General features: G+C 42.9%; 1 protein-coding gene across 4 annotated transcripts in view; it reads left to right on the forward strand.

Annotated features, from left to right (window-relative positions):
- The window catches only part of anks3 (ankyrin repeat and sterile alpha motif domain containing 3), a 35191-nt gene extending 22586 nt beyond the window's left edge, over nucleotides 1-12605 (forward strand). For 3 of the 4 annotated variants that reach the window (XM_060840685.1, XM_060840684.1, XM_060840687.1), the window contains 5 exons: nucleotides 178-350; nucleotides 662-756; nucleotides 10705-10791; nucleotides 11215-11311; nucleotides 11649-12605. In XM_060840685.1, the coding sequence (XP_060696668.1) occupies nucleotides 178-350; nucleotides 662-756; nucleotides 10705-10791; nucleotides 11215-11306 (447 nt within the window). In that variant the 3' untranslated portion in view covers nucleotides 11307-11311; nucleotides 11649-12605. The remainder of the gene's footprint in view (nucleotides 1-177; nucleotides 351-661; nucleotides 757-10704; nucleotides 10792-11214; nucleotides 11312-11648) is intronic. The other variant, XM_060840686.1, reaches the window with a different exon arrangement.
- The last annotated feature ends 1183 nt before the right edge of the window (nucleotides 12606-13788 follow it).

Below are 13788 nucleotides of genomic sequence, written 5' to 3' on the forward strand. Positions count from 1 at the left end.
CAGCTGTACAGGGTAGTTCTTAAAAAATGTTCACTGGCCAAACTCTGTTAGTGATGGGATGGACCATAAGACTGCTGACCTCCCTTGCTATTATTTTTAATATGTGAAGGCTTTAGCACTGGATAGCCTGAAGTATGTCTAATTTCAGCCTCTGAAGTATTGTGGTTCTTTCGTCAGAAGTATGAGGAAGTGGAATTGCTGAAGGGACGAGTGTCACAGGAACAGGAGCTGAGAGCTGTGGTTGAAGGATTTTTAATGGAGGATAAAATTGCCTGGAAACAACAACAGAAACAAATTGAAGATACACAGAGAGTTTGTCGAGAATTAGCGATCATCCTTGAACAAATCAAGTGAGTCAGTACTATGAGTCATCAATAATATGGAATTCCTAATGGACTGAATGTGTGATGGATTATGTGTATAATGGAGTGACTACCATGGACTGTGTGCGCAACAATCTGATTATAGCATCGTTGTGGACTGGAAAGACTGACCCTTAATGTTCTTGGACAACGAGAAGTTGGGGTGTATGAGCCAAAGTTGTTGATGTCTGGTGAATGTCTTGTTGTTGACTTATTTAGGCTAAATTCCTTGTGTTGACCCTTGAATCATGATCATCTCAACTTGGGGAGCAGTTACTCATCACTTTATCCTTTGTCAGGGCTTGCCAGTGTGAACTATCGGCCCGATTTAAAGATGGAGTGGCACAGAGGAGGAAGGCAGACCTAAAGAAACAACCAAGCAGCGTAAAGGAAGGTTAGTAAAGAATCAGTTAGAGGGTGCATTTTTTGACCTCGATTACTACACTGGCAACCTTCATGGTAACTAATGTGCTACTGTACAATCTTAGTGAACCAGACAAACTGAAGGTTCTGTCTTGAGAACAGTGTCAAGGGTGTTGTCTCCTTGTGTGAAAACACGTGGTAAGTGACAGCAGAATGTAACATAATAATTCAGACCCACCTGTATCCTCATATGACTGTACTGAGTAATAAGCCTAGCTGATTACATCTTCCACTCCTTCCCCTCCACCAATAACTATTGGTCAATTTAACAAGCCTGCATTCACCTGGATCTCTTGGAGACCTCTGAATGACTGATATCTACAACTTGTTGTTGATGGATCGTAACAACTCCTGATCTTGTCCTTCAATCATTTAATTTTCCAAGTTTTGAAAGGTAGAAGCTAAGAAATTGAACTTAAGAAAAAATATTCCTTCAGTAGACTTGAGTCATTTGAGTCTGATGGTGGTGAATTCATGCCCTGTTAGAACTTAACTACAAATAGAGACAGAAACTACAATAAATACTGAGAGGAGTGCTGCATTGTTTTGAGGGGGAATGGGACTGTTGTTGAGGCGATGAGGGAACACTACTGTCAGAAAGGTAGTACTGAGGGAAATAGTACTTTCGGCAGAGCAGTACTGCTGGGAGGCTAGTGCTGAGGACATGGGGCAGTCTTTTGGAAGTTCTACATGCAAGAGGGACAGTACTTAGAAAGTGTTACAGTGTCCATTGGATAATCAAGATACATTTTGGCTATTCAGTATTCAGGTGGGATTGTACAGATCTACAGCACAGAAAAAGATCTGAGTTGATCAAAAACAGTGTCCAACTATCCTAATCCCATTTTCCAGCAATTGGGCCATTGTCTTGTATGCTGTTGCATTGCAAATGCACAGCTAAATACTCTTAAATGTTATGAGCGTTTCTGCCTGTACGACCCTTGCAGGCAGTGCGTTCCAGATTGTAAAAGCTTTTCCTCTAAACTTCTGTCCCTTACCTTGAATCTATGCCTCCAAGTCATTGATCCTTCCATCAAAGGGAAGTATTTTCTTCCTGTCTACCCTTTCTGTGTCCCTCATAAATTTATACACATCAATCATGTCCCTCTCGTTTTTGGTCTCAGCGTGCTGTATTTTTGTTTCCTGGTATTTCTGCTGTTCCTGAATTCTAAACAAGTGAAATCTGTAATGTATTCGCTGGATCCTAATCTACACTATGCAACACATGAAGCAGATGTAATGGTATGTAGAATAGAAATGCATTCAGATTATCAAGTTTCTGTCTGTTGTAACAATACTTGAATGAAGATTAAAAGCCTGGGCTTTTATTATTTGTCACTCCTTAGCATGCTTCTATAATGAGAAAAATCCAAGATGTATTAAAGTTATTCCTTCATTTAAATTCATTCATTTTGCATTAATTTTACAGTATCCAACTGTATTTAGTACTTTTGTAATCTCATTATTCTTCACTTTGATTATGGTTATATGATTAGGAAGGGTTTGGAGGGATGTGGGCCAGGTGCTGGCAGGTGGGACTAGATTGGATTAGAATATCTGGTCGAGTTGGACTGAAGGGTCTGTTTCTCTGCTGTACGTCTCTATGACTCTCAATCTCTTCTGCACTAAGGAAAACAATCCCAATCTGTCCAATCTCTCTTCATAACTGATCCTCTTCAGTAACTGTGATGGGGCACTCTCTAAACAGGGGCACAGACAGGCATTTCACTGGCCACGAGCAAGTCTGTAGATGGTGTATTGCCTCTCTGGTGCCAATGCCAATGTTGTTTTTTAAGTATTTGCAGCAAATTTTCAAAGGGAAGTGTGAGCAGCCAGAGGCCATTGTACATATCAGTACCATGACTTAGGTAGAAAAAGTGATAAGTTGCATGATTCTGGAGTATCGTGACTGTTACAGAAACATGGCTGAGGGAGGGATAGGTCTGGTAGCTTAATTTTCTGGGGTACAAATGGAAGGATAGAAGGGAAGGCAAGAGAGGATGGGGAATGGTGTTTTTGATTAGGGAAAACATCATGATAGTACTCAGGTATTTGAGGGATCATCAGTGAGGCTATATGAATGGAACTAAGAAATAAAAAGGGTGTGATTACTTCGGTGGAAATATACTATAGGTCCCATAATAATCAATGGGAAATTGAGCAGCATATCTATAGGAAGATCGCAGATAGCTGTGAGAATAATAGAGTTGTAATAATAGGGGATTTTAACTTTCCCAACATAGACTGGGACTGCCAGTGTTAAGGGCTTAGAGGGGGGAAAGTTGTTATGTGAGTTCAGGCAAAATTTCTCAATCAATATGTACAGAAGGGGCAAAACTCAACCTCCTCTTGGGAAATAAGGCAGGGCAAGTGACTGAGGTGTTAGTGGAGAAACACTTTGGGACCAGTGATCATAACATTATTAGTCTTAAAATAGTATGGAAAAGGATAGGTCTGGTCCACAAGTTAAAGTTCTAAATTGGGGTAAGGCCAGTCTTGATAGTATTAGACAGGAATTTTCAAAAGTTAATTGGGGGAGGCTGTTTGGAGTTAAGGGGCATCTGGCTAATGTAATGCTTTCAAAAGTGAGATAACATGGGTTCAGGGCTGCCATGTTTCTGTTACTGTGAAGGGCAAGGCTGGAAGGAGTAGGGAACACTGAGTGACTAGAGATAGTGAGACTCTGGTCAAAAAAAATGTCAGGTATAGGCAGCTGGGATCAAGTGAATACCTTGAGGAATATAGAGAATGTCGGAAATTACTTATGAAGGATCTGGAAGGCAAAAAGATGACATGAGCTAGCTTTGGCACATAGAGTAAAGGAGAATCCAAAGAAATTCTACAAGTATATTAAGGGCAAAAAAGTAACTATGGAGACAATAGGGCCCCTTAAAGATCAATCAGACCATCCATATTTTGGAACCACAGGAAATGGTTGACATCCTAAACGAATACTAGTGGAGATATTTGGATCATCAACAGCATGACTCAGGTGCTGAAGACTGGAGGATACTTAATGTCGTGGCATTATTTAAGATAGGCTGTAAGGAAAAGCCAGGGAACTACAGAGTGGTGAGCCTGACGTCAGTGGTGAGTAAGTTATTGGAGGGGATTCTGAGAGACATTATCTACGTACATTTAGAAAGGCGAGGACTGATTAGGGATAGTTAGCATGGCTTTGTGTGTTGGAAATCATGTTTCAAAAATTGGATTGAGTTTTTTTGAAGAAGTGACCAAGAAGATAGATGAAGGTAAAGCAGTAGATATTGCCTGTATGGACTTTAGCAAGGCCTTCGACATGGTACTGCATAATAGACTGGTTGGTAAGGTTAGATCACATGGCATCCAGGGAGAGCTAGCCAATTAGATAGAAAATTGGCTTTACAGTAGGAGACAGAAGGTGGTGGTAAAGGGATTTTGTTCAGCCTGGAGGCCTGTGACCAGCGGTGTGCCGCAAGGATCAGTGCTGGGTCCATTGTTGTTCGTCATTTATTTAAACATTTGGATGAGAATATAGGAGACATGATTAGTAAGTTTGCAGATGGTATTGGTGGGATAATGGACAGTGAAGAGTACAGTGGGATCTTGGTCAAATGAACCAGTGGACTGAAGAATGGCAAATGGAGTTTAATACAGATAAATGTGAGGCATTTTGGAAGATAAACCAAAACAGGACTTAAAGAGTTAATTGTAGGGCCCTGGGGAAGTGTTGTTGAACAGAGACACCGAGGCATGCAGGTACATAGTTCCTTGAAAATGGTGTCTCAGGTAGTCAGGCTGGTGAAGAAGGCATTTGGCATACTTACCTGAGTACTCGAATTGGGATGTTGTATTACAGCTGTGCAAGAAATTGCTAAGTCCAGATTTGGAGTACTGTATATAATTCTGGTCACCATGCTATAGGAAGGATATTATTAAACTAGGAAGGAGCATATAATAGAATCCCTATGGTGTAGAAACAGGCCCTTTTGCCCAACAAGTCCACATCGACCCTCCGAAGAGTAACCTACCCAGACCCATTCCCCTACACTATTAATCTACATTTGCCCCTGACAAATGCACCTAACCTACACATTCCTGAATACTATGGGCAATTTAGCATGGCCAATTCACCTAAACTGTTCAAAACAATGATTGAAGATGCTGGAAACTAGATTCTGGATTCGTGGTGCTGGAAAGGCACAGCAGCTCAGGCAGCATCACCTAACCTGCACATCTTTGGATTGTGGGAGGAAACTGGAGCACCCAAAGGAAACCCACGCAGAACTGGTGGCCTGAAATGCATCTACTTTAATGGAAGGAATATAGTGTGTAAGGCAGATGAACTTAGGGCTTTGATTAATGCTTGGGAGTATGACGTTATTGCAATCACAGAGACTTGTTTGAAGGAAGGGCATGATGATTGGCAACTAAATGTTCCAGCATATAGACGCTTCAGACAGGACAGGGAGAGAAGTAAAAGGTGGGGGGGTGTGGAGTTGCATTGCTGGTCAGGGATGATATCACGGCTGTGCTAAAGAAGGACACTATGGAGGTCTTGGGTAGTAAGGTATTATGGGTGGAGTTGAGAAATAAGAACGGTGCAGTTACATTGTTGGGGCTGAATTACAGGCCTCCCAACAGTGAACATGAGGTAGAAGAACAAATAGGCAAACAGATTATGGAAAGATGTCTAGAGGAAATAGGGTAGTGGTGATGGGAGATTTTAATTTTCCCAACATTGACTGGGATACGCTTAGCGTCAAAGGTCTGGATGGGGTAGAATTTGTAAGAAGAGGCCAGGGGAGTTTTCTGGAGCAGTATGTCAATAGTCCGACGAGGGAAGGGGTCATGTTGGACCTGGTACTGGGGAACGAGCCAGAACAGGTGGTAGAATTGCAGTGAGGGATTTCTTTGTGAACAGTGACCACAATTCTGTAAGTTTTAGAATACTTGTAGATAAAAAAAAGGAGAGTGGTCCGAAAGGAAGAGTAATAAACTGGGCCAAGGCCAATTATATCAAAATTAGGCAGGAGCTCAGAAATGTGGATTGGACACAGCTATTTGAAGGGAAGTCTACATTTCAAAGATCGTACAAGATAGGCAAAGGATAGGAAGGGCAAGATTCGTGAACTGTGGATGACAGGAGAAATTGTATGACTAGCCAAGAGGAAAAGGGAAGCGTATTTAAGGTCTAGGCAGCTAAGAACAGAAGGGCCCTGGAAGATTATCGGAAGAGTTGGACAAGTCTTAAACGAGGAATCAAGTGGGCTAAAAGGGGTCATGAAATAGCTTTAGTAAGGAGAATCCCAAAGCATTTTATTCTTATATAAGAAGCAAGTGGGTAACTAGAGAAAGGATTGGTCCACTAAAGGATAATGAAGGAAGGCTGTGTGTCGAACCTGAGAGAAAGGGTGAGATTTTGAATGATTACTTTGCATCAGTGTTCACTGAGGAGAGGAACATGATGAATCTTGAGATTAGAGATAGAAGTTTGATTAGTCTGGATCATGTTGGCATAAGTAGAGAAGATGTGTTGAGTGGGCTCGAGGTTATTAAGGTGGACAATTCCCCAGGACCAGGTGGGATCTATCCCAGTTAGCTGAGGGAGGTGAGAAAGGAAATAGCGAGGGCCCTGACAGATATCTTTGTGGCATCCTTAAATACAGGTGAAGTGCCGGAGGACTGGAAGGTTGCTCATGTTGTCCCCCTGTACAAGAAAAGGGTACTAGGGATATTCCGGGTAACTACAGTCCAGTGAGCCTGTCATCGGTGGTGGGGAAGTTGCTGAAGAGAGTTCTGAGGGATAGGATCTATTTATATTTGGAAAAGAATGGGCTTATCAGTGATAGGTAACATGGTTTTGTGCGGGGGAAATCGTGCCTTACCAACTTAATAGAGTTCTTTGAGGAAGTGACTAAGTTGATAGATGAAGGACGGGCTGTTGATATCATAAACATGGACTTTAGTAAGGCGTTTGATAAGGTTCCCTAAGGTAGACTAATGGAGAAAGTGAAGTCACATGGTGTGCAGGGTGTTCTTGCTAGATGGATAAAGAACTGGTTGAGCAATAGGAGACAGAGAGTAGTGGTTGAAGGGAGTTTCTTGAAATGGAGAAAGGTGACCAGTGGTGTTCCACAGGGGTCAGTGTTGGGGCCACTGTTGTTGGAAGAGGGTACTGTTGGTATGATCAGCAAGTTTGCAGGTGACATGAAGATTGGTGGAGTAGTAGAAAGCATAACGGACTGTCAGAGAATACAGGAGGATATAGATAGACTAGAGAGTTGGGTGGAAAAGTGGCAGATGATTTTCAATCCAGACAAATGTGAGGCGATGCATTTAGGCAAGACTAATTCTAGAGTGAATTATACAATGAACGGAAGAGCTTTGGGAAAAGTTGATGGGCAAAGAGATCTTGGAGTGCAGGTCCATTGTACCCTGAAAGTTGCTGCACACATGGATAAAGTGGTCAAGAAGGCATATAGTATGCTTGCCTTCATTGGACGGGATATTGAGTATAAGAGCTGGCAAGTCATGTTAAAATTGTACAAGACATTGGTTCGGCTGCATTTAGAATACTGTGTACAGTTCTGGTCGCCACATCACCGAAAGGATGTGGACGCTTTGGAGAGGGTGCAGAGAAGGTTTACGAGGATGTTGCCTCGGAAGGAGCTAACTATGAAGAGAGGTTGAGTAGGATAGGTTTATTTTCATTAGAAAAAAGGAGATTGAGGGGTGACCTGATTGAGGTTTACAAAATCATGAAGGGTATAGACAGGGTGGATAGAGACGAGCTTTTCCCCAGGGTGAAGGATTCAATAACAAGAGGTCACGCTTTCAAGGTGAGAGGTGGAAAGTTTAAGGGGACTACACGTGGCAAGTACTTCACACAGAGGGTGGTGGGCATTTCGAATGTATTGCCAGCAGAGGTGGTAGAGGAAGGCACGGTAGATTAATTTAAGATACATCTGGACAGATACATGAGTAGGTGGGGAGCAGAGTGATACAGATGCTTAGGAATTGACCGACAGGTTTAGACAGTACATTTGGATCAGCTCAGGCTTGGAGGGCCGAAGGGCCTGTTCCTGGGCTGTAAATTTTCTTTGTTGTTTGTTCAATGTGCGAACTCTACAGACAGTTGCCTGGGCTGGAATTGAGCCTGTGTCCCTGGCGCTGTGAGGCAGCAGTGCTAACCACTGAGCCACTGTGCCTTCAACAGTACAAGCACAGTACAGGCCCTTCAGCCCTCGATGTTGTGCCAACCTTTTATTCTACTCTAAGATCAAACTAAGCTATCCAAGAGTCACTTAAATGTCCTTTAATGTATCTGACTCTACGATCACCGTTCGCATTCCATGCACCCACCATGCTTTGTGAAAAGAACTGACCTCTGACATCTCCCCAAACCTTCCTCCAATTACCTTAAAATGATGCGCCGTTGTGATAGCCATTTCTACCCTGGGAAAAAGTCTCTGACTATTCACTCTATCTATGCCTCTTATCATCTTGTACACCTCTATGAAGTCATCCTTCTTCGCTCCAATGAGAAAAGCCCGAGCTCCCTCAACCTTCCTTCATAAGACATGCCCTCCGGTCCAGACAGCACCCTGGAAAATCTCCTCTGCACCCTCTCTCAAGCTTCCACATCCTTCCTATAATGAGGCAACCAGAACCAGGACTCTTAGAACTATAAGATAACCTCCCGGCTCTTAAACTCAATCTCCTTGCTATTAAAAGCCAAGACAACATACGCCTTCTGAATAGCCCTATCAGCTTGGGTGGCAACTTTGAGGGATTTATGGACCTGGATCCCAAGATCTCTCCATTCCTCCACACTGCCAAGAATCCTGCCTTTGACTCTATATTCTGTATTAAAATTTGACCTTCCAAAGTGAATCACTTCACACTTTTCCAGGTTGAACTCCCATCTGCCACTTTCCAGCCCAGTACTGCATCCGATCAATGTCCAGTTGCAACCTCCACACCATCCAACTCCACCAACCTTCATGTCATCAGCAAACTTACTAAATTCACTCTTGCAATTCCTCATTCAAGTCATTTATAAAAATCACAAAGATCAGCAATCCCAGAACAGATCCCTGTGGAACACCACTGGTCTCAGGGCTCCAGGCTGAATACTGTCCATCTACTACAACTCTCTGTCTTCTATTGATCAGCCAATTCTGTATCCAGACAGCCAAATTTCCATGTAACCCATGCCTCCTTACTTTCTGAAAGTCTACCATGGGAACCTTATGAAATGCTTTTCTAAAATCCATATACACCACATCCACTGCTCTACCTTCATCAGTATGTTTTATCATATCCTCAGAGAATTCAGTAAGGTTTGTGAGGCATGACCTGCCCCTTTCAAAGTCATGCTGACTATCTCTAATCAAACTATGGTTTTTCAAGCAGGTGAAAAAAAAATTAACAGGAATATTACTGAGACTGGGAGTTTTGTGTTATTAGGCTGAGACATTTTTCAATGGAACTTGGGGGCTGGGGGGTGACTTTATTTGAGATTTATAAAGTCATGAGGAGCATAGATAGGGTGAATAGCCAATGTATTTTCCCCAGGGTAGGGGACTCCAAAACTAGAGGACATAAGTTTAAGTTGAGAAAGGAAGGATTTAAAAGGGACCTGAGGGGCAACATTTTCACACAGGGGTTGGTGCATAGATGAAATGAGTTGACAAAGAAGTGGTTGTGGCAGGTACAATTACAGTATTTAAAAGACATTTGGACAGGTACATGCATAGGAAAGGTATGGGCGAATGCAAGTAAATGGGATTAGCTCAGTTTAGGTAACCTGATTGGCATTAATGGTTGGATGAAGGGACTGTTTCAGTGCTATATGATTCTATGACTGACAATCACGTCCCTCCATAATGTGGACTCCAGAATTGTGTGCAATACCTTAGCTGTAGCCCAATCAACTTTTTCTGTAACCTCCCTGCTCTTAAACTCTATGCCTCCTTAACCACTTATACCCCTGTTCTGACACCTTTTGGGACCGGCGTACATGCACACCAGAGTCCAACTGATTATCAGTGTTTCCCAGAATTCGACTGTTCATTTTGTATCCCCTTGCCTTGTTTGTCCTGGTGAAGTGCATGTCTCACACAATCAGAATCAAATTTAATTTGTCACTGATCAGCTTGTCTATATCCTCTTGTAATAGAAGGCTATCCTTCTCACGTTTTTGCCATTCCACCAGTTTTTGTGTCCTCTGTGAATGTACTGATCAATCTTCCTACATTCAAATTTAAATCATTTATATAAACCCTAAATGGCGAGGGCCCAAGCACTGACCCATGTGCGACCCCACAGCACACAGACCTCCAATTGAAAAACTCCCCTCAACTATCACCCTTTGCTTTCTGCCATGCAGCCAATTGTAGATTCAATTTCCTTGGATCTCATGGGTTCTTAATTTCCCTATCAGTTTCCATGTGGGACCTTGTCCAAAGCTTTACACAAGTCCAAGTAGACCATATCAATGCATTGCCCTCAACACCTGGTTACCTCTTCGAAAAAGTGACCAACTCCTGAACAAAACCATGCTGTCTGTTCTTCATTAATTCCTGCCTCTCCATACAGATTAATTTTGTCCCTCAAAATTGCTTCCAATAGTTTCTAAACCACCAAGTTTGGACTGACTAGCCTATACTTTATTGGTTTTTCCCTTGCTCCCTTTTTGAGTAGCAGTACCCTATTGGTGTCCTCCAGTCCTACAGCAACCCTCCTGTGACCAAAGAGACTATCAAATTTTTGCAAGCCTGCTATTTTCTCCCTTACCTCACTCATCAACTTGGGATACATTTCATCTAGCCCTGGAGATTTATCTACTTTTAAGCCTGCCAGTTGGTCACTACTGAATTCTATAACCTGCCTAAAGCTGCTGATGTTGCTAACCTTGGTTCTTTTCTCTTCCCAGAAGGCCTTGCTAATTGGAAATCTGTTCTAGGATCTCTGAATATATCGGAATTGAGTGCTACTCTTAAAGACTGTACAGGAGAGATGGGTGAGCAAAGTTATGAGTAAATCTGCAGCTTAGTCTATTGAAGTTTTGTTTTACACAAACTACTGGCTGTCTATCGATATGTAGAAGAGCACTGAATCTCCTTCACAGTCAGAGAATAGTAATTGCCCATCAAGCGATATGAAATGCAGACACCGAATTCTTGTCACCAACCTCTCCAGCTTTACTCCGTGTTGAAGTTGTCTACTTGTTCGTTTCCTCAGATGTGTGGTCAGAACAGTGCAGTCCATGACTCCACTACATCTAAAGTGAAATATGTCAACCATCCAAAAGGCATGTTGTAACTCACTAGTTTCATCTCATATTGTGAGCTGGACTCTAACTGGGATTGAATCCCTCTCTGTCTAGACTGAGAGTGACCCTGAATGTGTTTTAGCTATATTTACATAGCGTTTCTGTTCCTAGGCAAAACTATACAAATAGTTGAACAGAATCTGGAAAACCTGATAAATTCAGACAAAGGAAGCCTGGAGTGGAGACAGAATGCTGATATCTGACACGGGTAGGTGAAGCGCACATGGAGATACCTATCTCAGCACTAGCATTGTCTACTGTGTACAATATTATCCAGTGTGTAGACCTGTCCTCTTTCTGACTCTGCTCTGACAGTATTTGAGGCTTTATTCTCTTTCTGGCAAACATATTCATGCAGTAACCCCCACTGCACCAACTTTAGATTTTCTCAGAGATGATGGGCTGTGAGAATGAACAGAGATGTAGGTGACTGTGAACACATTCTGTCTGGTGATAAATTCTGTTTAAGCTGCACCTCTTTTTTTAAAAATGTTCTTTACTGATTTAATTGTTAATTTTGTTTTTGGCTTTTCTTTCTTCCTTAGACTCGACACTGTCAAATGTCTAAAGGATTCATGGAATCCAGTATTAGCTAACTGGACGGAGGGTGAAAGTGCCACCCGAAGAAAAGCAGCCTTTCTCTGTTAGTTTCTAGGCCTCAGGCCTCTACAAGACCCAGGCTGACTCGGGGATGAAGAGTAGGAAAGACAAACAGCTCAGCCCTGTACAGGCCCTAGTGAAGTGCAGAACCTGAGCAGTTATTTTGATGCACTGGTGAGAGAAGGAGACGTTTGAGCTCAGTACTGAGCAACCCATCACCATTCTGATGAGATGTGCCTCTCTGGTTGACTGGACCCTGGAGGTGATGCTTGTTTGCCCATTATGTCACTCTTTGGTGACTCATCTCAATGTTATTTCCTGTCAACATCTGTCCAGCTGAACAAGTGCATTCTGATCCTCTGAAAACTGATTACTCCAGCGTTAGGGCAGCCAGGTTAGACACAGATCCTTTCTTCACAGTCTCAATGTAACTGGAAATATGTTAATCAAAAGTTGCAGTGGTGACGTGGAATTGTATATGACGGAGTATGTGCTTAAAACTGAAACTATTTGGCCAGCAGTGATCAACGACGTAAAACCAACCTTTACGTGTCCATAGGGGAATTAGAAGGCTATTACTTAACTTTCAGCAGAAACCAATATTTGAATGTGAACAGTGACCATATGAAGATCAGGTCCTGGGCTAATGAACTGTGAGAGAGTGAGGACTGAAGAAGGGCTTATGCCCGAAACATCAATTCTCCTGCTCCTTGGATGCTGCCTGAGCTGCTGCGCTTTTCCAGCAACACATTTTTCAGCTAATGAACTGTGACCTGTTATAGAGCTCAGGCCCTTGGCTGATGAACTGTGACCTCATAGACAGCAGGATATTGTTTGATGAGTGTGTGTCCTGTACTGTATAGAAAACACTTGTCCAAAGAATAAACCAGAGGTCTATGTGACACCTGAGGCATGACGTGAATATAATCACAGATTGTTGGTGTGTATCCAAAAGCTGTATTAATTGGAACATGCTTGCGTCACTACTTTCTCCTGACATTCATTTGAAGCTTTTGTTTCATATGGAAATATATTGAGTTACTTCAATTTGAACTTGGTTAAAGAGAATGAGTTTTTGTGATTCATACCTGTGTGTAGAAAAGTGATTCAGAGTAGAATCATAGAAATTTGCAGCACAGAATGAGATCCATTATTTTTCTGAGAGAACAATCCAATGTAATTCCATAATCCAGGTCGAGGAGAAAGTGAGAACTGCAGATGCAGGAGATCAGAGTCGAAAAGTGTGGTGCTGGAAAAGCACAGCAGGTCAGACAGCATCCAAGGAGCAAAAGATTGACATGTCGGGCATAAACCCTTTATCAGGAATGTGAGGCGGGGAGGGGGCAGAGTGATAAATAGGAGGGGAGTGTGGGGCTGGGGACAGGTCATTGGGAAAGCAACAGGTAGATGCAGGTGGGGCGTGATGATGATAGGTTGGAGCAGACAGGTGGGAAGGAAGATGGACAAGGAGGACAGTTCAAGAGGGCGGTGCTGAGTTGGAGGATTTGATCTGGGATGATTTGGGGGGAGGGAAGATGAGGAAATTGGCGAAATCAACAGTGAAGCCTTGAGGTTGGAGGATCCCAACATGGAAAATGAGGCATTCTTCCTCCAGGCGTCAGGTGGCTAGGATTTGGTGTTGGAGAAGGCCCAGGACTTGCATGTCCTTGGCGGAGTGGGAGGGTGTGTTGAAGCGGTCAGCCACAGGGCAGTGGGGTTGTTTGGTGTGTGTGTGTGTACCAGAGATTTTCTCTGAAACGTTCCACAAGTCGGCATCCTGTCTCCCCAGTGTAGAGTAGACTACATAGTGAGCAGCAGATATCGCAGATGAGGTGTTTGGATGTGCAGGAAGATCTCCCCTGGATGTGGAAGGATCCTTTGGGGCATTGGATGGAGGTGAGGGGGGAGGTGTGGGTGCAGGTTTTACACCTGTTTTGGCAGCAATCCAGGCCTTACGCTACACTATTTCAGTGTTCAATTTCACAATTCCTGATGAAGGGCTTTTGCCCGAAACGTCTATTTTCCTTTTACTTGGATACTGCCTGATCTACTGTGCTTTTCCAGCACCACTCTAATCTTGACTTT

Source organism: Hemiscyllium ocellatum, chromosome 20 (assembly GCF_020745735.1).
Source record: "Hemiscyllium ocellatum isolate sHemOce1 chromosome 20, sHemOce1.pat.X.cur, whole genome shotgun sequence".
Classification (NCBI taxonomy): domain Eukaryota; kingdom Metazoa; phylum Chordata; class Chondrichthyes; order Orectolobiformes; family Hemiscylliidae; genus Hemiscyllium; species Hemiscyllium ocellatum.